At 37.4% G+C, this 25,730-nt stretch overlaps 1 protein-coding gene across 24 annotated transcripts in view; it reads right to left on the reverse strand.

The window, feature by feature from the left end:
- SCAPER (S-phase cyclin A associated protein in the ER) overlaps positions 1–25,730 on the reverse strand; it is a 567,113-nt gene that overhangs the window by 85,394 nt on the left and 455,989 nt on the right. For all 24 annotated transcript variants that reach the window (XM_523229.8, XM_009429613.4, XM_063795293.1 and 21 more), the window contains one exon: positions 283–515. In XM_523229.8, coding sequence (XP_523229.2) covers positions 283–515 — 233 coding nt within the window. The remainder of the gene's footprint in view (positions 1–282; positions 516–25,730) is intronic.

Genomic DNA, 25,730 nt, shown 5'->3' on the forward strand with positions numbered 1-25,730 from the left:
TTAGGAAAAAGAACTTATTTTTAAAAGGTGGGGGACAGACAGACAGACATGCTGTCTGCTGCTGCAAAAGAGCCTGAATATCTGAAGTAAAGTATTAATAGCAGCAATGGAGTGAAGGTGATAAATCTGAGAAATATTTACAAGGTATTCTTGGTATTCTCTACCAGGAATGTGTGAATGGCATTGTGAGAACCACTGCCATCACATGGGCCTTGAGATTTAAATTATTTTAATATAGTTTCTTAACAAAGAACAAAGTTTTAAGAACTCTAGCAATTTTACCTGATAAGGTCCTGAACTCGATTGTTAAAAGGATCACCTTGTGAGGGTTTGTTTTTCATTTCCTGTGTTGGTATTTTTGGGGTAGCTGGCTGGCAGTTTCCATCTGGTCGATTGGCAATCAGGCAGCCCAAAACCACAGCACTGACTTTAAGAAGTCCAGTTGTCAAGCCTTCAAAAACTTGTTTATTTGTATTTCTTCCCAAAATAGTATTATTTTCATCTGGAACATAAACCTAGATGAAAAAAAAGTACAGTAAATATGTTTCAATAAAACCACCAAAAATGGGCAGAGACAGTTTAGAACATTTCTGGAATCATAAGTAATTTTGACAATCTAAAATGTTCAAGAGTGTTGGCTCTGAAATCAGACTGCAAGTTCAAATCTGAGCTTTACCCTCAGTACCTGATGTCCCTGGATAAGGTTACTATTTCAAAATTCCAATTTCTCATCTATAAAACAAGGATAATGAGAGTACCTGTATCATAGAATTTTTGTGATTATTAAATGAGCTGATACATATAAAATGCTTAGAACATGCACAGGCATGCTGTAAGTATTCAATACTTAATAAATTATATTAAAAATTTAAATGAACTCAGAAAACAGATAAAATGACAGCACTGTTTCTTATTACAGTGTATTAAAAAAATCTAACCTGAATTCCTCTATCAGGATGAAATTTGCATTTCCTACTACAAAATGGCAAAATAGTTCTTTCCCTAGTACATAATGCCACACTCAGCTCTCTTTGTGTATAGTTTACAAGTAACGTGGTTATTAAACGTTGGAGCTTGGACCATGGCTCTGCAGTATATGATCTGAGACAAGTTCCTTGCTTTCTGTATCTCCCTAGCTCCCAGGACAACTCTGAAGTTCAACTAAGAAGATGAATGGGAAAATATTTGGTAAAATATTAAATTCCACAAATGTACTTACTTGGTGACAACCAGCCTTTGCCTCATTTTCACTGTTTATCTGTATCAGTTCTACCAAAGATAGAGGAATAAATGATCACTTGGATCCAAAAGGGGGATCTTTAGAAAAAAGCAACTTATTGGCCAGAACTAGTCACACAGTCCACCCAACCACAAAGGGAGCCAGGAAATATCATCCTATCATGTACTTGGAAAGAGAGAAAGAATCAGAACATCTGTTAAACAGCACTATCGACTGCATAGTAATAGTTATTGTTTTTTCTATTATGACTATGCAAATATTCACAGCTAATCTACTTAATATTTACCCTTTTGTCCAAAATTTTTGGTTTCACTGAGATAATCATTTTTCCCTATATGTTGAATTTCCTATTTATGTATCACTAATTCATTGTCTATCTTTTTTGTCAAAATGAAATTTCCTGTCAAGTTCATATACATCAGTGATTCCTGATTCTTTTTCCTTCTCCAAAGGAGACATTCTTCCTGAAATCAGCCACCCTCTTTCTCTAACCTAGACTGGTAGCTCTCTAGGCCTACTACACAGCTCTAGGTTAGATGCCCTTATTTCTTGGATCACATGTCTTCCTTTTCTTTCCATACAGTTCTCTCATTTTGGTGTAGGGTCTACTCCACCAACTTCCTAAGAAAGAGTGCATGGGAAGAAACATTTTGAGATTCTGCATGTTTAAAAATATCTTTTATTATCCTTACATTTTATCGATAGTTTGGCTGGATATAGGATTCTTGGTTGGAACCCATATCCTTTAAGTTTTGAAGGATTGCTCCATTGTTTTCCACTTCAAGCATGGCTGTTTAGAAGTCTCTAATTCCTAATACTTCAGTGCACACCCTGTAGAACTTTGAAACTCCAGAAACTTAGAATCTTCTTATGGCTGATTTCCTGTACCTTGGTATAGATTTTCTTTTATTTATTGTGTGAAAACTCAGTGGTCTTTTCAACTTGAAAGTTTTATGTTTCATTTCTGGGAAAATTTCTTGCATTATTTCTTTGCTAATTTCCTCCCATTCATTTTCTTTGTTGGATTTTTTGTTTTGTTTTGTTTTTTTTGGAGACAGAGTCTCACTCTGTCATCCAGACTGGAGTGCAGTGGCACGATCTCAGCTCTCTGCAACCTCTGCCTCTTGGGTTCAAGCAATTCTCCTGCCTCAGCCTCCTGAGTAGCTGGGATTACAGGTGTGTGTCATTACACCTGGCTAATTTTTGTATTTTTAGTAAAGACAGGGTTTCACCATGTTGGCCAGGCTAGTCTTGAATTCCCGACTTCAGGTGATCTGTCCACCTTGGCCTCCCCAAGTGCTGAGATTGCAGGCGTGAGCCACTGCGCCCAGCCTTCTGATGGATTTTGAACCTAGACTGAGCTTCTAATTTGGAAAATACTTTTTCTCTGGCTGTTCATCTTTTTATGTTTTTTCCTGCTTCTTTGGAGACTTCCTTATTTTCTAGTCCTATTAGTTTTTTTGTTTCATCAATTATATTTTAAAATTTCAAGAGCTCTTTTTGGCTTTCTATATGTTTTGGTAGTGTCTTGTTTTTATTTCATGGATGCAATATCTTCTCATCTTTGTGAAATTATACTTTTTAAAAGATTTTCTTTTGTTTCGAACATGGTCTCTGTTTTGTTTGAGGTTTTTCTGTATTTCAAGTTGGAGGCTTTCCTCAAATATGTAGTAATCTTGGGCTTTTTGTTCATATTTAAGATTGATGAATGAATATATCAGTGTATCACAATCTGGATCTAATCAAACAGAAGCTGAATACAAACTTCTGTGTGAGGAGTTTCAATTTGGGTGATTAGGTTGAGACCACACTTTTCTGCTGGGAGATCCCAGCTTTTAATATTTATAAGTCTATTGTCCTGGGACAGTTAATTTCATGACACAGAATGAAATCATATATCCTCCGCAAACCTGGAGTGTATAACATGGTGCCCATTTTCAGAGGTTCACTGGAGAAGGGGGCTCAGTATCTTACTGTTCTGAGAATGTGTTTTCACTAAATCACTTTGTTTTTGTATGGCTGTGCCTGGTTGTCCCCATGTTCTATTTAACTTTGATTGAAACTGGTGTCTTCTCTGAGGGTTGGGCAATGGCAGTCACTTGGCTATACATATAGTAGGTAGGTTCTAAGGCACCCAGGGCACCTAAACTGCCTTTTATTTAGACTTTCAACCAATTCCCCTCTTTGCAGCCCCCCTGCACCCTCATTTTCTGAGATAGCCAGTAACTCTAATTCTTGAGCCCTGCTAGGATTCTGTGGCACAAATTTTCTTCTGGCGTTTTGCTAGTTTGGGCAACTGTCTTTCAATCATGTGCTTTCCAGATTGAAAAAAAAAATACTTGCTTTCCTTTCCTTCCTGTGCTGTTTCTTTGAGGGTTTATAACTTTCATCTATTTACTAGAATATTAGTAAGGCCTCTCGACAGAGAGAATGTAATTTATGTGTTCAACTGGCCATATTCTAAAATTAACTCAATAAATCCTCTAAAATACAACTTTCTTTTTCTTTTACACACTACACAAAGAATATGAGTAATACACTTCTAGGTAATGTCAGGGTTCTTCATTCATCACAAATTTTCATATTCCTTTTTCTCCAACAACCTTGTACTGTTTTTCATCATGAAGTATTTCAAATAAAACACTATGTATGCATGTCATATTTAGCAATCTTTCATTTATCTAGAAGTTTTTTTATCCAGTAACTGGAACTTTTAAAAATACAGTTGAGAATCAACAGGAAATAAAAAAGACTTCTGAGATAATAAAATTGATGTCATTTATTTAAACACTTGCTCATCTAACATTTGAGTACCTAACACATACATAGTCAAGGGAGCAGACTGATGCTTTGCTCATCCTCAGGCTTTTGTCCAGACCCTAAAGATTCTAATTTCATAAAACTGTAACAAGATGTGGTTTCTTGGTTTATAGTAACAGAAGGAATAATATAAAAAAGAAAAATGGGCCGGGCACAGTGGCTCACGCCTGTAATCCCAGCACTTTGGGAGGCCGAGGTGGGTGGATCACGAGATCAGGAGATAGAGATCATCCTGGTCAACATGGTGAAACCCTGTATCTACTAAAAACACAAAAAATTAGCCAGGCATGGTGGCAGGTGCCTGTAATCCCAGCTCCTTGGGAGGCTGAGGCAGGAGAATTGCTTGAACCCAAGAGGCGGAGGTTGCAGTGAGCCGAGATCGTGCCATTGCACTCCAGTCTGGGCGACTGTGTGAGACTGTCTCAAAAAAAAAAAAAAAAAAAAAATTTAAGAATATATTTACGGGCTGTTGGGATAATTCTGGGTGAAACATACTAATCTCATTATTTAGAAACTGTAAATGTGGTTTGGGGACCAAATGTTACCTCCTCATCTGCCCCAAGAAAATAAGCTCAATGTAAAGCAAATCAGATATATAGTTTTACACTATTGTTATATTCTCTGCCTATAGCTGACTGGCAACTTTTGATTTTCTGTCTCACTGGGGGCTTTGTGCTTAATTTCACAAACACCATTTTGTCAGTTGCTCATAAAGTAAACACAAATGGAGAAACTTCTATAACAATCTAGTGGTTACACAAAGAATCCTTGTGGCCCTGCACTAGGCAAATCTCCCTTGTCAGGCTTGCTGGGCCAAATCCTAGGATCTCAGGCCCAGGTCTAAAGGCCTTTACTCTACTGAACAGTCCTACTTTCTCACCATGATCTATTTTCCAACAGCCTCACTGAGCCTCACATCCAGTTCAAGCACCGAAGCAAATTTTTTTCATAGAAAATTTCATTTTTTCATTTAGATTGGCCCTTTCATTGTTAAAAATAGTGTTTTTCGCTTGGAACCTTCAGTAAAAGATTTTTTGGTCTGTCTCAGAGGACATTTTATTCAAATGGTCCCAGAAATTCTCCTTGTCCCTTTGTATAGATTTTTCTTTTGCTGGGTTTAAGTTATTTTACAGGAATATTGTAATAGAAAACCAATGCTTCATCTAGAAAAGAATTTCAAAATTGCCAGAATTAAGGTAAGGAGGGGCTCATCTTCAGTGAGACAAAATGATTTTTTTTTTTTTTTTAAAAGATAGAGTCTTGCTCTGTCACCCAGGCTAGTGTGCAGTGGTGCAATCTCTGCTCACTGTATTCTCCACCTCCCCAGTTCAAGCAATTCTCATGCTTCACCTTCCCAAGAAGCTGGCATTACAGATGTGTGCCATCAGGCCCAGCTAATATTTTAGTAGAGATAGGGTTTCGTCATGTTTGCCAGGCTTGTCTCAAACTCCTGGCCTCAAGCAATCCGACCACCTTAGCCTCCCAAAGACCTTCTCGTCTTAAAAATGAGATTTGACAAAAAGAAACTTCAAGGAGAAGGTATCTATACTGTAAATGACATTTTATTCAAAGCAGTATACTGCACTGCTGTCTTACGTCTAGTTAGGTATCACTGTTACTTGCCAGAGGTAAAATAGCTCACTTGTGAGCAGCCTGCTCTTTTGGGACACCTTTAATATACATGAAATACGCATTTATGTGAGTGAGTTCTGATATTTGCTTATAGAGCAACATTTGAGTTTGAACTTACTTTCAGCACAGCTGCTGGGCCAAGGGCCTGTCCTTTGGGCAAGGTGTGCAAGCAACCTCCTCCCTTCCCCCACTCTGCTCTATTACACACCTGACTTACCTGAGTCTGGAATACATTCCATTCTGGGGTGGGTGGTCTGTGGAGGGCCAGGGGAAGGTTACCTTCCCAGCATGCATCAGTGTTTGTAACTACCACCTGCTGGTATGTACCAAGCCTGGCCTGGGAAAGAGAGCTATGTAGCTTTTGGTCCTTCTGAATCTCTCACCCCTCAGGCAGAAATCTAAAACCATGCTTTCTTTTCAAATGGATGAAAGGTATTTCCTTTAGAATATTTCTTTAGAATACACTAGAGTGGTCATTATCTTACTCTTATAATAGCAGCTTATTATACAGTGATTTCATGTACATAATCTTATTGTAAAATTTCCCATTCCCCTCAAAAGATATTTGACCTTTTAAAAATTTGTAGATATTTCATACAGTTTTAGATATAGAAAAAAATCTTAGAATCAAATCTTTTCATTTTATCTTTGGGGAAACCAAGGTCCAGAGGAGAAAAAGACTTCCTTGAGGATACAGAAATCATCAGGGCTGGAATAGATACTGGTGCCGATTCTCTAAACTTATTCCAAAATGAAACCCAATGTTTATAGGACCAAGCCCTGAATCAAAATGTTTTCAGCGAAGTTAAATTAAAAGTCATTATAACTTTTAAAAGCCAAGCATGTATTCTTTTTTCCCATTGCCAAAGTGGTTTCAAATACTTTCAACATTCTTGTTTGCAATACAGAAAGATGCTTTTATTAGTAATAGAAATCTATTGTTCTGTAATGTGATTCCATGAGAGAGAAAATTAAATTAGTAATTACTGGTAATTCTGTACAACTATTTTTTAGTATTCTGAAGATAGGTTTACATATTTTCAAGCTGTACAGTGTATACAGAATGCTCAGAATATGAATTAGGTTCACTGAGAATCAATAAGAGATTGTTTAGAAAACTGTCAAGACAGTGTCAGAGTACAGAAAAAAAAGGCAAAAAATGTGGAAGGGCTCCAGCAGCAGACACAAGTTCTTACATTGTTGGCCTCATTTCCTATACGAAACAGTCACTAAACATGCAACAGTCTTTTTGCCAGTGATATTTATAAAACGTGTATGCCCATGTTATATTATGCATAAAAATAGAACTGATGAAAGGTATTTACCTCAACAATTTACATGGCTTGAAAATATAAAAGGAAATCACATAGAAGTGGCTAGTAGTTCTTCACTATTATCTTTTAAAATTATTCCCCTTCTGGTTTTTTTTTTTTTTTTTTTTTTTTTTTTTTTTTTGAGACGGAGTCTGGCTCTGTCGCTCAGGCTGGGGTGCAGTGGCACGATCTTGGCTCACTGCAAGCTCCGCCTCCCAGGTTCACGCCATTCTCCCACCTCAGCCTCCCGAGTAGCTGGGACTACAGGCGCCCACCACCACGCCCGGCTAATTTTTTGTATTTTTAGTAGAGACGGGGTTTCACCATGTTAGCTAGGATGGTCTCGATCTCCTGACCTCGTGATCCACCCGCCTTGGCCTCCCAAAGTGCTGGGATTACAGGTGTGAGCCACCGTGCCCGGCCTATTCTCCTTCTTTTTATGCCACAAATAATGTTATGACAATATTAAAGAAGACACTGCAATTAATCCTAAATATCATTACCCTTTCTAACATATTTATGCCTTTGAGCCTATATTTATGCAGCCAAAATCCTAACAAGATAAAATGTCAGCAAACTTTATAGTGTATGCCTTAGTGGTCATGATGCTTACAAAAGTCTTCGTTATACATGTTGAATCATATACTTCCTCTGCTCAGCACATTCCCTGGTATCTCATTTCCTGCAAACTAAAAGCTCTAAACCTCATGATGCCCAAGGAAGCCCTTCTGATCTATCCTCTACCTCCATTCCTCCCCAAATTAATATACTAAATCAGTCTGTCTCTTGCTCGCATTCTGGTATTTCCTCTGCCTGGAATATCTTTCCCCCAGGTAACCTCATGACTAATTTCTCCACTTCTTCTAGGTCTCTATTCAAATGTCATCTTATCCGTAAGTTATGCCAGAGTGTCTTATTTAAAGTAATATTTCTCTCCCCAAACCTATCTTCCCTTTCTTGCTTACTCAACTTTATTTTTCTTCCAGTGCAATAGTTACCTCCTGACATACTGTACATTATTTCCTCTCTCTCTCAGAATATAAGCTCCATGAGAGCGAGACTTTGTCTTGATCACTGCTACAATCCCAGTGCCTACACAACATCAGACATGTAGTAGATGTTCACTAGATATTTTTTAAATGCATGTAGACACTGATTTTCACTAAAAAATTTCACCAAACCAATAATTGGGATATTTAGAAGGTCCAAGTTAAAGAGAAAACCAGCATTAAATATCTATCTATCTATCTATATATACATGTATATATAGATATAGATATATATAGTATTTAGTCATCCTGGGCAAAGGTGTAAAGTGAATTAAAGGAAGAAAGGAATTTTGCACACAAAATCCTTCTCTATGCAATATCCTAGGTGTTCACCTCTTACTCCTGTTTCAGTTACTGTAGTCTATGAGGTACATCTTTTCTTTTCCCCACCCCCCAAAATAAGTTATGTGCCTCACTGTAATTCCCAAACACCTTGTACATGCTGTGCTTTACTGTAGCACTCATTATACTACATTTTAAATGTCTCTTACTGGTTTGTCCTACTAAACTGTGAGCTACAATTTGTCTCTGTAGTTCCAGTGCCTAAATATTTGTCCAATGAAAGAATGGGTAGGTTTTAGAGGCATTTACATAGCAACTTTGGTGTGTTGGGAGCACTGTTCTGGGAGGCCTGAGTCTCTCTCATTCTATCTCACCTGCTGCTACCAGCATGACTTGTGAGTATCCAGTTCCTTATGTATAAAATGAGGACATTCAGCTTTAATTAATATTTACTGAGAGTCCACTGTAAGATGGCAAGCTAGGTCCCCTTATATATATTTATCCATTAAATGTTTATAGCTACCCTCCAGTATATCTATTATTATGCCTATTATGCAAATGAGAAAACAGAGGCTCAGAAAGGTTAAGCAACTTACACAAGATCTTGAAGTCAGCAAATAATGTAGCAGCTTCTCAAATCCAAAACATCTGACTCCATGTTAGGTGATATACCCTAACACCATTATATCTTTCCTAGTATAAGGATGGACTCAATCTCTGAGACCTATTTTAAGTCTCAGATTCTGTAGGTCTTTATTTATGAGTATGAAGTTACTCAAGTAATCTCATCTATCTGGAATACAGGCAAAAACCAGGAAATAATTTAAAAAACCAATGAAAAAGGTGGTGGGGGCATGTGTATTGATGCAAATGAGAAGACAGATAAACAGCGAAAGTTGGGGTAAAAAACACCACCACTGAGGGAATCACCTTCTAAAAATAATGATAGATGGTGGACCTTGAAGAATGGAGAAAATCAGAGACTCCCAGAGTTGGAAAGCCTAAAGCTGATTATCTAGTTCATCCTCCCAAACAGTGCAGGGGCTCCTTAATATAAGAGGTCTTCTAAACGTTTGTGAAAAATGTGTATTTTGAAAAAACTATGCATGGATTTCAATTATTTTTGCACCAAAATAAACTTATACCAACTTGTTATAACATGTCTGAAGAGGCTCTAGTTGGAAGCACAAAGAAAGATAAGACATCCATTTGAAAAGATCCCCTTTAAGAGCAAGATGAATTCTGCTAACATTGAAGCAAGAACAAACATCAAATTTATGGTGAAGCTTGGGTGGAAGAATTGTGAAATCACTGGTGTTTTACAAAAAGTTTATGGGGACAATGGCCCAAGGAAATCAGCAGTTTACAAATGGATAACTTGTTTTAAGAAGGGACAACATGATGTTGAAGATGAAGCCTGCACCAGCAGACCATCTACATCAATTTACAAGGAAAGAATTCATTTTGTGCTCTAATTGAAGGTGACTGATGATTAATAGCAGAAACAACAGCTAACACCACAGACTTCTCAACTGGTAGCTTATACAATTCTGACTGAAAAATTAAAGTTGTGCAAACTTTCCACTTGATGAGTGCCAAAACCACTGTGTCCAGCTCAGCTGCAGGCAAGAGCACAGCTTTCAATGGAAATTTTAAACAAGGGGGATTAAGATCCTGAAGCACTTCTTGGAAGAACTGCAATAGGACATGGCTTTACCAGTATGATTCTGAAGACAAAGCACAATCAAAGCAATGGCTACCAAGAGATGGAAATAGCCCAGTCAAAGCAAATGCGGACCAGTCAAGAGCAAAGATCATGGCAACATTTTGGGATGCTCAAGGCATTTTGCTTTTTGACTTTCTGGAGGGTGAAAGAATGATAACATCTGCTCATTATGAGTGCGTTTTGAGAAAGTTAGCCAGAGCATGAGCAGAATAACACCTGGGAAAGCTTCACCAGAGGGTCCTTTTCCATCACAGCAATACTCCTGCTTATTTTCATCAAATGTAGGCAACTTTTCAAGAGTTTTGATGGGAAATCATTGGGCATCCACCTTTCAGTCCTGATTTGTCTCCTTCTGACTTCTTGTTTCCTAATCTTAAAAAATCTGTAAAGGGCCCCATTTTTCTTCAGTTAATAATGTAAAAAAGATTGCATTGACATGGTTAAATTCCCAGGACCCTTAGTTTTTTAGGGATGAATTAGGTGGCTGGTAGTACCACTTATAAAAGTGTCTTGAACTTGATGGAACTTAAGTTAAAAAAATAAAGTTCACATTTTTTATGTTCATTATGTAATTCAGTTTTCCACAAGTTTTCCCTCTCTCCTCACTGCTGTAAACTAATCTTTCCCATTTTTAAATAAAATTTTGTTATTTTGGAACCATTTATGTTTAATCTAATTACCTATGTATTAGGGCTTAAGTCCAACAATTTACCTTTTGTTTATTCTGTTTGTGGTCTGCTCTGCTTCTTGAACCCACACATTTACATCTTTTGCCAAATTTGGGACCATTTCAGCTACTATTTCTTCAAATACTTTTTCATCCCTGTCTTTTTTCTACTTCCATGAATCTGATTACACGAATGTTAGATCCCATGAGTCTGGTGACATGAATGTTAGATTTCTTGTTATGGCTCCATCAGTCCTTAGGTTCTGGTCATTTAAAACATTTTGGTCAGTTTTCTCTGTTGTTCTTCAGATTGGGTAATTTTGATTGTTCTAACTTCAAATTCATTGATTCTTTCATCCTTTCTCTCCATTCAGTCATTGGAGCACATTCATTGACTTTTAAAATTTTGGATTATTATAGTTTTCAATTATAGCATTTCACTTGGTTATTCTTTATATCTTCTATTTTATTTCAATAGCTTTAGGGATCAAAGTGGTTTCTGGTCACATGGATGAACTGTATAGTGGTGAAGTCTGGGATTTTTGTGCACCTGTCACCCGAATAGTGTACACTGTACCCAATAAGTAAGTTTTTCATCCTTTACCCTATTCTCACCTTTTCTCCTTCTGAGTCTCCATTGTTCATTATACCACTCTGTATGCCTTTGCATACCCATAGCTTAGTTTCCACTTGTAAGTGAGAATATATATCTTCTATTTCTTTGCCGAGACTACTTTTTCATTTGCTTTAAGCATATTTGTAATTGCATGTTGAAGCATTTTTATGGTGGCTGCTTTAAAATCCTTATAAGAATTGTAACATCTGTTGTCTTTTCTCATTCAGGTTGAGATTTTCCTGGTTCTTTCTATGATGAGTGATTTTTAAATTATATTATGGAAACTTTGTGTATGATAAGACTGTATCTTACTGAAATCTTGTTTTAGAAGACCTCCTCTGACACTGTTCTGATGGGGGGCAGGGAGTGTCACCTCATTACTGTCAGCTGGGGGTGAAGGCTGCCTCATTATCAGGTGAGGGCAGGAATTCAGGCTCCTGAGTTAGCCACCTGGAGATGGCATGTTACTGATATCACCACTGGAGATGGCATGTTACTGATATCACCACCCAGAGATGGCATGTTACTTGGTTTCCACAGGAGGGGTTTCCACATGAGGGGATGGGATAGGGCTTGTTACCACAGGAAGCTGGTGAGTCCTGGCATCTCACTTGGCCTCTTCTGGCACCATCCTGGTGATTGGGGAAGGAGAATCTCACTATCTCTCAGTAGGGGTGAAAAATCAGGCTTCCAATACAGTCTCCATGCACCCCGGGTGGAGGTGCATCATTACTGCTGGATGAGGATTAAAATCTCGATTTCCCACTCAGCCTTCTCTAACACCACCAAGGGATGGCGAGACGGGCGTTGCATGAGTGCTTAACCCTTTCTTAAGACCTCTGATTCTTCCAGAGGTAATATCCACTCTTACTGCACAGGGAATTTTCTTGTAGAAATAGTGGTAGAAGGGGCAGTAGTGATAATAGTAATAGCAGCTAACATTTAGTGGGCACTTAATGTGAGGTTCCATGATAACAGCTCATCTGGATCATTTCACTTAATCGACACAACACTCTCATAGATCAGAAATACTGTTATTCCTATATTCAGACAAGAAAACTAGGGTTCAGAGAGGTTAAATTACATCAGGGTCAGGATTTCAATCCAGGCTGTCTCACTTCTGAGCCTGAGTCTTTAACTATTGTAGTATACAATACTGAAAATTAATCAAGGTGACATGTGAAAGTGCTCAAAAATTATAAAGCACTAAACAAGTGTGATGGAAGTTTTATTACTATTTCCAGGGCACTGCAACAAGTGATCATGATTAGATAAATGAAAATCCAGGCTTCAACTGGTGCTAATGAATCATTTAAACATTGTTTCTCATTGCAATAGCTGCCCCAAAGGACATGTTTCATAGCAAAAGCTGCACAAGAACCTCGGGAAGTTTTAGAGGTAGAGCTTTAGTGAAATACAAGTATCTATTATTTTCTCATAGGTTGTTTTTGCACATATAGGGAACTGAAATTTCCTTTAATCTCTTCAGGCAAGCTCAATAGAAACTTATAAGGACAGATGTGTTATGGATAATCACTAAGCTTTGCTATCCACTTTATAGGATGGAGATTAACATTCTGGAGAACCCCCTACAGTTTAAAGAGGCAGTTATGTGCATATCCCGAAGTAGACAAATTCATATGAAAAAGGAAATGTATGTCATCCATAATCTCATAATACTGTGAAATATATACAGACAGTCCCCAACTTGCCATGGTTCAACTTATGATTTTTTGACTTTATCATGGTGTGAAAGAGATACGCGTTCAATAGAAACCATACTTCGAGTACCTATACATCCATTCCCTGTTTCACTTTCAGTACATGATTCAATAAATTACATGAGACATTCAACACTTCATTGTACAACAGACTCTGTTTTAGCTAATTCTGCCCAACTATAAGCTAATGTCAGTGTTTTGAGCACATTTAAGGTGGACTACGCTAAGCCATGATGTTTGTTAGGTCTGGTGTATTAAGGGCTGAAGGTTAAGCTGATCACCAATGGCTAATGATTTAATTGATTGTGCCTATGGAATGAAGCTTCCATAAAAACACAATAGGATAGGGTTTGAAGAGCTTCAGGAGCATGAAACACATGGAGGTTCTTGGAGGGTGGTGCACCTGGAGAGGGTAATCCATGCTTCTTTTCCTCATCCTATAAATCTCTTCATCTGTATCCTTTGTAACATCCTTTGTGATAAACTGGTAAATTTAAGTGTTTCCTTGAGTTCTGTAAGCCACTCTAGCAAATTGATCGAACCCAAGGAAAGGGTCATGGGGAACTCTGATTTATAGTCATTTGGTCAGAAGCACAGGTAAAACAACCTGAGACTTCTGATTGGCATCTGAAGTGGTGGACAGTCTTGTGGGACTGAGCTCTAAACCTGTGGGTATGATGCTACCTTCAAGTAGTCAGAATTGAATTGAAGTAGAGGCTCCCAGCAGGTGTTTGCTGCTGAAGGACTACTTGGCTTGGTGTGTGTGTCGGAAGACCCCTAAACATCTGAGGTCACAAACTCATTTTGTGTTGTGAAAGTATAGCTGAAACTGAGTTTGTTATTCCTATATTCTCAGACACCTATCTCTGAAATAATATTATTATCTGAACTACAAAACACATTAGCTTACAACAATTGCTTTCATTCATTGAACATTTTTTGAATACTATGTCCTCGACTCTGTGATAAACTCAACAGGTGAAGAGGAAAAACATGGGCTTGCCTCCCAGAGTTCACAGGTAAGTAAAATGTAATTCGAATTCCAGGTGATAAGTAAACTCATGGTCTTATGAGGACAGGTGCAAGGTGCAGTGCCTGGGGAAGGTAACCCCTGAGCTGAGTCTCACAGAAAGAGGAAAAACTTAGCCTGCTGGGATGGTGGTGATGTTGGGTAGTGAAGAGAACACATGAGGAAACAGCATGAAAGAAGACAGAAGAGAGTATGTGTGTTCAGGAAGCTGCAGGTTGCTGGAGATAGTTGGACTAGTGGTGTATGAGACTGTCAGATCACACAGGCCCTGCTATACTGAGGGGTTTAGCTCTCAATTCTGAGCATAAGGGGTAAGACAGTGAAGGATTCTAAGCTAGAAGTGACATGAAAAGTTTTCATTTTTTGAAAAATGACTCATCACAATATGTAGGCTGCTATGGGAAGGGTTACAATTAACAGCAGGGAAGGAGGCTATTATATTACTTACAAATGAAAGATGATGGGAAATGGAGAATAATCTAATTGACTGCATATTTAGGGAAAGGGGGAAAGAAGAGTGAAGGGAGGGATGGTTTTAGCTTTCCTAGGTTTCTGGCTTATATGGTAGAGTTGTTTACCAGGATGGGGAATGCAGTAGGGGAAGCCGATTTTGAGGGAGTATATGCCCAGTTCTGGGCATGCTAAGTTTCAGGGTTTGAAGATGCTGACTTGGGACCATCGGTGTATGGGAAAACAGCTGAAACAGACGGCATGCAAACGGCATGCTGTTTGTTGAAACAAACAAACAAAGAAACCCTGTTTATGAAGATTGTACAGTTTGGTAGGAGAAGGGGAGGAAGAAAACTAAAAAGGTATTCTGAGACATATCAACATTTGCAAAATGGCCTAGCAGGAGGAAAGTCCAGAGAGAGATTTTCTACAAACCAAAGGAGGGGAGACTTTCAACTTAGAATCTACTGGTGATCTTGGTGAAAGAACTTTGAGTGGCATGGTGGTAGAAAAAACCGAACTGAGTGGGTGAACAGTGAATCTGCAGTGTGGAAATGAAAAGAATGGATGCAGACAGCTCTTTAAGAGGTTTGGTTGTGACAGGAAAGGGTGATAAGTATTACCAGAAGCCAGTGAGTTATCATCTCTTCTACTGGACAGCACTTAGTGACGTAACACAACAAAGCTTGATAATGCTGACACTTGACAAATGATGGCATAATTTTTGGCAAAGTTTGGACAGAAGCACACACAGGAATGAAAAATACAAACGTGAGTCTTGGGATGGGTAATCTGATCCAACATAGAATCCAGATATTACCAAGTTATTCATAGGCAGCAACAAATGGTCTTCAAAATAATATCATTTATTTTTCTATAAAGGCCTATCAAATATCTACTAAACCATATGTGAAATACATGATTTTAGAAAAAGTTTTGGTCTTACTCTTCCACAAATTCATTTGGGGGAACATATCTCCATAACTGACATTTCTCATTTCATGTAGTAAATCTCAAAGGAGGAAAGAGCATATGTAATTTTAAACATGTACTCTACAGATTCTGATCTGTATTCTATACCTTAGATGAAAGTCTTTGCCCTAGAAAGTCTCTCTGGGGAAGCAATTCAGCTTAATTCAGTAAATATTGGCTTAAGGTGTGGAGGCATAAATGCTGAATTTTAGTATGGCTTCCCCACTAACTTTGTATGTGGCCTTGTATGAATGATTTAATCCCTTTGAGTCTGTTTTCTCAACTGTAACTTGAAATAGTTATATGAGATAATCTTTAAGGTTTACAGCTCTTGATATTCTATAATTCTATGACAAGTGGGTACAAGGTTGCTTAATTGGCCCTTATTTCTCTCTATCTGGTGATTTTCAAGGGCATGTATAAAGTTTTCCTCCACGCCTCTTGCACCAGCACTTACCAACTTGTTTCCTCAAATCTCCCTCTGCCTAATTCCTACTGAGGTTTGGCTATCAATACCACTTCCTTAATGAAACTTTCTCCAACTTTCCTTTTAAAGGAATCTCTCCCTCCTCTGACCTCTTGGAACAGCTGATCTTTACTTTGCTTATGACACTCTGTTTTTAACATCCAAGTCTTATCTATTCTATTAGACCAGAAGTTGGCGATTATTTTTTTCTGTCAAGGGCCAGACAGTAAATATTTTATGCTTTGCAGGTTATACAGTCTCCATCACAACTACTCAGTTCTACTGTTGTAAGAAGAAAGCAGCCTTATGTAAACAAATGCTGTATTTTAATACAACTTTATTTATAAACAGGTAGTGATTTGGCCTGTGGATCTGAATCTGCTAACCCCTGTGCTACACTGTATCTTGAGAGCAAGCTCCACACCATATTGTCTCTGTATTCCTTGTGATGTCTACTATAGCATATTCTTGTCTGAAAAGGGCACTCAAAAGTGGAAGAAAGTGAATTAAATTATGTTCACTTAAAATATAAGGAAAGCAAATCAATAGCTTTTTTCTTGATGTTATACATATCAAGACACTGAATTAAGAAGGTAGCAGTGTAGTCTGAAAGAACACATACAAAACTATGAAGATGGCATATTCCTTAAGCTCTCCGGCTTATTTATTCCCCTCAATAATTCAATTACTGTCTTTACATTGCTGCCTTTTGGAAAAAGTATTTTTTTCCCTTCTAAATCTAGTACAATGAAGTATAAGATGAAGTATATCCTTTACCTAGACTCACCAATTGATAACATTTTGCCACATTTGTAAAAGCATATATATACACATATATATTTTGAGATGGAGTCTTGCTCTGTTGCCCAGGCTGGAGTGCAGTAGCCCAATCTCGGCTCACTGCAACCTCCACCTCCCTGGTTCAAGCGATTCTCGTGCCTCAGCCTCCTGAGTAGCTGGGATTACAGGTATGTGCCACCATGCCTGGCTAATTTTTTGTATTTTTAGTAGAGATAGGGTTTTGTCATATTGCCCAGGCTGGTCTCGAACTCCTGGGCTCAGCGATCCATGCACCTTGGCCTCCCAAAGTGTTCGGATTACATGCATGAGCCACTGCACCTGGCCTGTAAACACATATTTTAAAAATACATTTTATTGTAAAATGCACCCATTTGAAGTGTACACTTGGGTTAATTTTGACATATACGCGCCTAGTGTAAGAACCATCATAATCAAGATACAGAACACTTTGATCATCTCCAAAAGTTTCCTTGTGCCCCTTTGAAGTCAATGTTCCCTTTTGCCCCTGTGGGCATAGGCAATCACTGATCTGCTTTGTATTATAAATGACTTTGCATTTTCTAGAATTTCAAATAACTGCAATCACACAGTAGGTAGATTTTTGAATCTGGCTTTCTGCAGTATGAATAATGTTTCCATGAATTCTGAATAATTCATCCATGTTGTATCAATAGTTCATTCCTTTTTATTGCTAAATATTCCACTATGAATATACCTCAATTTATCAATTCACCTGTTCGTGGACATGTGTGTTATTTAGGGATTTTACTTATAAATAAGGATGCTAAGATCATTCCTGTACAAGTCTTTTTGTAGAGAAATGTTTTTCATTTTTCTTGGAGAAATAGCTAGGAGTGGGATTGCTGGGATGTAGGGTAAGTGTATGTTTATAAGAAACTGCCAAACTTAAAGCACACTTTATAAAACACAGGAGTTTGTTAAACTATATTGTCAAGGCTTAAGAGAAAGCAAGTTATCTTTCAACGAATGCAACTACATACTGAAGTGTGGTCTATGTTAAGACTTTTGCCACAGTCAGAAACGTTAATGAGACCTAATATTGCTGCTTTTTCCTCTCTAAACAGACTGCTTTAACAGGTAAGAATGAACTGAACAAGAGCAGAGGCCAACCATAAAGAATGCTTTTAGTCCATTTCCCACATCTCATAAAACCCCAAGAGGAGTGGGAAAGGGCACAGAAACAGGAACTTAGCTGTGTGTATGACCTTAGAATGTCTGATATTACTATTTTCTTTCATTTACTGGAAAAGACAGAAGACTTACTGCTTCATGCCTTGCTATATGTAAATACAAACATGACAACACTGGGATGTAAGCTTAAAGAGGGCAGGCTGTGACTGCATTATTATAGGGTATTGGGAAAGGTCTAATCAGGGTTTCTCTGTATTTGCCATTCTAATTTCTACACATACCCCCACACCTGATCCACTTCTATTCTCTTTTCCTCTTCATTTTATCTCCTTCCTTAACCTCCCTCTTCTCTCTGTCTCATTCTTCTTCTAGCTCCTACTATTGTCTTCCTTTTAGTCCCACTCTTCCATTTTCTCTCATCTCTCTGCTTTCTGAGTATATGTACACATGTGTACTGTATGAATCTTACCCTTGTTAGGTTTCTTAATTTCAAGATTCTGTTCTCAGTCTTTCAAAACAGCAGTTACCAAGTCTTGTATTTCCAGGCTTGTTAGACACAAAGGAACAGAACTATTCCCTTGCATTGCTGATCCTGGCCTTTGTGCCTTTCAGTTGTAGTAGTCTTTTCCCTGCAGCTATACTGTGAACATTCTACACAAGATACCTGGGATACTATGGGTTTCCCACCTGGCTACTGGGATTGCCCATTTTCCTAAATCTTCATATTAAATAACATCAGCGTTTTGTTCAAATTGGCACAAAGTATACACTGAATAGCTGTCATCCCCTTCGAGGAATTTTCATAGTATGAGTTAGGTGTTTTAGAAATTCCTCTGCAAGGATTTTAAATGTGTTTCAGTGATATAGCTAAACAGTCTACTATGAAAGCTTCACTTTCCTTTCATAAGAACAATCATTTTCCCATAAGGAAGACATTTTAAGTTGAACGCCGTATTTCAGCTCCAAGAAATAAGCCCTAGTTTTAAGTTATTCTGTGTTTCAGCTATTGAGGTCAATGTATGTAGCTGATGGAAATCACAAAACTCTTATCAACTCATTCCAGGTTTCCAAAACTTTTATTTTTGTATTTTGTTAAAATATTTGTGTGTTTTTGTGTGCATATAGCCTCAAATATTAGAATAACTGCAAGTATAGTTCAAATAACTTTTTTTTTTTTTTTTAGAGATAGAGTTGCCTGGGGTAGAATGCACTGGTGCAATTATAGCCTACTGCAACCTCAATCTCTGGGGCCCAAGTGATCCTTCTACTTCAGCCCAGTGAGTGGCTGGGATTACGGGTGTGTGCCACCACACCAAGCTAAATTTTTAAAAAATGTTTGTAGTGATGGGGTCTTGCTATGTTGCCCAGGCTGGTTTCAAACTGCTGTCCTCCAGCGATCCTCCTGCCTCAGCCTCCTGAGTTGCTGGTATTACAGGTGAGAGCTACTGAACCCAGCTAAGAGGACCTTTTCCCCTGAACCTTGTGAGGATACTCACATGATGCCCCATCACCACTAAATACTTTTGTGTATTTCCAATGAAGGGACATTCTCCTACATTACAATATATTCATCAGTCAGGAAATGAACACTGATTCTTTGTCACCATCTAAACCTCAGAGCCCATTCAAAATTTGCCAGTTGTCCCATTAATGTTGTCTATAGCAAAAGGATCTGGTTCAGAATTGTGTTCTAATTAGTTGTCATGTCTCTTATTACTACCAGTCTAGAAAACTCCTCAGTGACTCCTTGAACTTTCATGATTTTCAAATTTTTGAAGATTACAGGTTATTTTGAGGAATGCCCTAAAATTTAGGTATGTAGGATGTTTCCTCATAATTAGATTCAGATTATATTATCTTTGGCAGAAATATTACAGAAGCAATGCTGTGTTATTTTCATTGCAGCCTATCAGGTAGCAGACAGTTCTGATTTGTGCATAACTGATACTGTTTACTTTGATCATTTGGTAAGGTGGTGTGTGCCAGGTTTTTTCACTAGAAAGTTACTCTTTTACTTTGCAATTAATAACAATTTTGTAGGAATATACTATACTTTGAAATTAGGCAAATATCCTGTTTCTCAACAAACATTCATTCTTCTTGGGAGATGGGTATGGCATAAGTATTTAATAAACAAAATAAATATTTCTCTCTCACTGGTAAAAAGTGGCAGAAAGATAGTTGGAGAATGATCCGAGATACAGGGCTTCCTGCTTAAACTGACAGATCAGTTATCATTTGTGTCTATTTAAAATACAGGGCATTATTTTCCAATATGTAGTAGTGCAGTAAGTACATTCTTTCCTCATATTTGAAACCTGAGAGACAAGCAAGCATCTGTAGGGCAAGAGCTAAGGCTATGTCCTATTATCACTGACTTAGTATCCTTCACTAGCGGATCCCTACTTATGTCACCGGCTAGAGCTCTCACCACTTAGCACCCATCCCCCTTCCTTTCACTTGGGTTATAAATTTTGCTAAGGATGTTTTTTTTTCTCATTGTTTTCTTAGATGATCACATTACTACTTACCCTTCAGGTCTCAGTTTAGATATTACTTTCTCTAGGAACTTTCCTCTGACCCCTGAAAATCAGCACTGTCCTGGCTCATCATAATCCTTAAGATATATTGTATTTGACCGCTTGTTTGAGCTATCCATTGATCATAAATTCCAAGAAGACTACAACTGTGGCTTTAATTTTTTAAGTAAAATTTAAATAATTTAATGGGAATAATATCAATACATTTAATTTATTTTTGGCTCTTCTACTATCTCATTCCCCATCTCCCTAACCTAGTAACCATTATCATGATTTTGTGTTTATCATTCCCTTGCTTAAACAAAGATTTTATTACATAAATGTGTCCCTAGAGAATATAACGTTTAGTTTTGCTTGCTTTCACACTTTGTAAAAATATCTCATTTTTATAATTCATTGAATTTACTAATATTTTTAGAATTTTGACATCTTGGTTCATGAGAGAGACTGGCTTGTAATTTTTTTTCTTGCACCATCCTTGTCTGGTTTTGTTACCAAAGTTATAGTGGTCTCAAAAAAATGAACTGTGAAGAAATCACACATTTTATCTTCCTGGCATAATTTAACATTGAAATGATCTTGTTCCTGGAATGTTTGCTGGAAGTTGGCCGTAGCATTATTTAGGCCTGGTGCTTTTTTTTTAATAGGTAGATTTTAAATAATTTATTTAATGGTTAAAAAATTATTCAGGCTTTCTATTTCTTCTTGAGTTAGTCTGGTGAGTTATATTTTTCTAGGAATTTAAATTCGTTAAAGCTTTCAAATGCACTGGTATAAAGCTGTTCAAAGTATTTTCTTAACTTTTTAATTATTCCTCAACCTGTAGTTAAATTTCCCATTTTATTCATTATTTGTGCCTCTTCTTTCTTCTTGATCAATTCTAATTTATGAAGCCTAAGTATTTAAGCTTATACCATTTTTAATGGTTTTGCTTTAACTGCACCCCAAACATTTTGATATGCAGTATTTTCATTGTTGTTATTTCCGTTCCTCCAGCTTTATTGGCGTATAGTTGACAAATAAAAATTGTATATACTTCAGGTGTACAACTCGATGTTTTGATTTCACTATTTTTCCATTTTAGGTTTTAAAAACTTGTAATTTATTGCTCTTGAGTTTATTATGGGAATCTCTAAATTTCTAAATGTATATATGGATCTTTATCTTCATTGGTTTCTACCTTAACTGCATTATATTCAGAATGCACTAATTGTATAATACTTCTATTTAAAGGTATAAACTTTCCTGTAAGCATTGTTTTTTTTAAAGAGCTGGGTCTCGCTATGTTGCCCAGGCTGGAAAGCAGTGACTATTCACAGGTGTTATCATAATGCACCACAGCTTTGAACTCTTGTGCTCAAGCAATTCTATCTCAGCCTTCTGAGAAGCTGGAATTATAGATGTACTCCACCACACCTAGTATTTTTTAACTTTTTAAATTTTTATTTTTTATTTTACTTTAAGTTCTGGGATACATGTGCTGAACGTGCAGGTTACATAGGTATACATGTGCCGTGGTGGTTTGCTGCACCTATCAACCCGTCATCAAGGTTTTAAGCCTGCGTGCATTAGGTTTTTGTCCTAATGCTCTCCCTCCCTTTGCCCCCCAACTCCTGACAGGCCCTGGTGTGTGATGTTCCCCTCCCTGTGTCCATGTAATCTCATTGTTCAACTCCCACTTATGAGTGAGAACATGCAGTGTTTGGTTTTCTCTTACTTTGCTGAAGATGATGGTTTCCAGCTTCATCCATGTCCCTGCAAAGGACATGAACTCAGAATTCTGTTTTATGGCTGCGTAGTATTCCATGGTGTATATGTGCCACATTTTCTTTATCCAGTGTATCACTGATGAGCATTTGGGTTGGTTCCAAGTCTTTGCTATTGTAAATAGCGCTGCAATAAACATATGTGTGCATGTGTCTTTATAGTAGAATGATTTATGATCCTTGGGTTCTATACCCAGTGATGGAATTGCTGGGTCAAATGATATTTCTGGTTCTAGATCCTTGGGGAATTGCCACACTTTCTTCCACAATGGTTGAACTAATTTACACTCCCACCTGCAGTGTAAAAGCGTTCCTATTTCTCCACATCCTTGCCAACATCTGTTGTTTCCTGATGCTATATTTTCATTGAAAATACTTTTCAGTTCGAAATATTTTCTCATTTCTTTGTGAATTTGTAGATTCATAATATTGAGTTGTAACTTCATCCCACTGTCTTCAGAGAACATATTTTCAATGATTTCAAGCTCTTTAAATGTATTAAAACTGTCTTATGGTCCAGCATATAGTGTATCTTGAACAACCTCACTATGCTCAGAAAGAATGTGTGTATTCTACAGTTGCTAGGTGCAGTGATCTACAAATATCAATTAGGTCAAAGTGGTTGATAATGGTATTGTTCATATCACGTATATTTTTACTGATTTTTTTGGTCTAGTTATTTTATCAGTTGCTGAAAGAGGTCTGTTAAAATATCCATCTCTGAGAATGGAAATTCTCATATGGAAATTGTTTCTTTCTCCCTTATATTCTGTCAATTTTTGCTTCATGTATTTTGTAGTATACACATTTATGACTGTTACATCTTCCTGTTGATTTGATATTCTATTAATAGGCAATGCCTCTTTGCATCTACTAATACAGTGATATTAAATTCTACTTTGATATTAATATAGTTACTTCTTATGCTTACTATGTATGTATTTTTATCCACTTTCAACCTGCATTTATATGGGTTTGGTCTTTATATTTTAAATGCATCTCATGTAGATAGAGCACATGGTTAGGTCTTTTTATCCATTCCAACAGTTTCTGCCTTGTAACCGGAGGGCTTTACACACTTTTTTTTTTCTTTTTAGACGGAGTCTCGCTTGGTCACCCAGGCTGGAGTGCAGTGGCACAATCTTGGCTCACCGCAACCTCCACCTCCCGGGTTCAAGCGATTCTCCTGCCTCAGCCTCCCAAGCAGCTGGGACTACAGGTGCCTGCCACCATGCCCAGCTAATTTTTTTGTATTTTTAGTAGAGACGGGGTTTCACTGTGTTAGCCAGGATGGTCTCGATCTCCTGACCTTGTGATCCGTCGGCCTCGGCCTCCCACAGAGCTGGGATTATAGGCATGAGCCACCACGCCCAGCTGGCTTTATACATTTAATTATTGACACATTGGGTTTAGGTCTACTGTTTTATTATTTCTTTTCTGTTTGTCCCCTCTGTGTTTTATTCTCTAATTCCTCTTTTCCTTTCTTCTTTTGGAATATTTGAATATATTTTAGAATCCTATTTTAATTTACCATTGGCTTCTAAGTTATTTTGCTAGTGGTTGCTTGAAGGAGTTACAACACACAACCTTAACTTCTCACAGTCTCCTTAAGCTGGTATTGTAGCACTGTGTGTAAAGTGTAGAAAGCTTGTAAGCTCATGGGTTCATTTTCTGTCCTTCCCATTCTCTATATTATAATAATATGCAGTACACTTTACATATGTCATAACCTCACAGAACAAAATGAAAAATTTCACTTTTAAAGTAAAATTTAACTTTTAAAGTAAAATTTTAAAGTAAAATTTAACCATCACATGTATTTTTTAAAATTTTAAAATAAATACAGAGTCTGTTTCCACTGCTCTTTATCATTTCCTGAAGATAGAAATTTTCACTGGGTATCATTTCCCTTCAGCCTGAAGAACTTCCTTTAGCATTTCTAGTAGTGCAGGTCTGTTGTCAACAAATTCTCTGAGGTGTATATATATTTAATATGAAAATGTATTTATTTCACATTTATTCTTGAAGGATATTTTGATGGATATAGAATTCCCGATTGATGTTTGTTTCTTCTTTAAGCACTCTAAAGACGCTCACTGTCTTCTGGCCTCTGCTAAGAAGACATTATATGAATTATTTACCTATATGAAATTTGTCTACTTTCAAGATACTCTCTCTTTATATATTCTCTCACTATATATTCTCCTTATAGATATATATACACACACACACATATATACCCACACATACAGACTCCATATACTCCATTGTGTGTGTGTGCGTGTATATGAAGGGAGAGAAAAATTATATATGTAGAGAGAGAAAATTATATATATATAGAGAATATTTTGAAAGTGTATATATACACACACATATATATATATCCACAAATACATACACACACACACACACACATACATATATATATACACACATATATACACACACCCTTTTAGCAGTTTGACTATGATTTGCCTAGCTTGATTTTCTTTGTATTTAGCCTTTTTGGAGTTTCTGAGCTTCTCTTTTGTTTCTAGCTTTAAAAACCCAATATATAATATTTGTACATTTCATGGAGTACATGCGGTATTTTGGTCATGTGTAATGATCAAGTCAGGATATTTAGGGTATCTATTACCTCAAGCATTTATCATTTCTAGGTGCTGGGAACATTTCACGACCTGTCTTCCAGCTATTTTGAAATATACAATACACTGTTGTAAACTACAGTCACCCTGCTCTGCTACTGAACACTGGAACTTATTCCTTCTATTTAACTGTATGTTTGTACCCATCAACCAATCTCTCTTTATCTGCCCCTGTCACCACACACCCTTCCAGGCCTCTAATAATAACTAACTTTCTACTCTCTATCTCCATAGGATCAACTTATTTATTTATTTATTTATTGAGACAAGGTTTCATTCTGTTGTCCAAGCTGGGATGCAGTGGCATAATCAAGGCTCACTGCAGCCTTGACCTCCTGGGCTCAAGCAATCCTCTCATCTCAGCCTCCCAGGTAGCTGTGACTACAGGCATGTGCCACCATGCCTGGCAAATTCTTTTTTATTTTTTGTAGAGATGGACTATGTTGCCAAGGCTGGTCTCAAAACTCCTGGGCTCAAGTGACTCTCCTGCCTTGGCCTTCCAAATTGCTGGGATTGCAGGAATGAGCCACTGTGCCTGGCTGAATTAAACTTTTTTTAGCTCCCACATGGGTCAGAACATGTGGTATTTGTCTTTTTGTGCCTCGCTTATTTCACTTGACGTAACGACTTCCAGTTCCATCTACGTTTTTGCAAATGACAGGATGTCATTCTTTTCTATGGCTAAGTAGTATTCCATTATGTGTGTGTGCATATATACATATTCTGTATATATTCTAACTGGAGTAAGATGACATCTCATTGTGGTTTTGATTTGCATTCTCTTGATGATTAGTGACATTCAGCTGTTTTTCATATACCTGTTGGCTATCTGTACATCT

The sequence above is a fragment of the Pan troglodytes genome, chromosome 16, assembly GCF_028858775.2.
Source record: "Pan troglodytes isolate AG18354 chromosome 16, NHGRI_mPanTro3-v2.0_pri, whole genome shotgun sequence".
Taxonomy (NCBI): Eukaryota; Metazoa; Chordata; class Mammalia; order Primates; family Hominidae; genus Pan; species Pan troglodytes.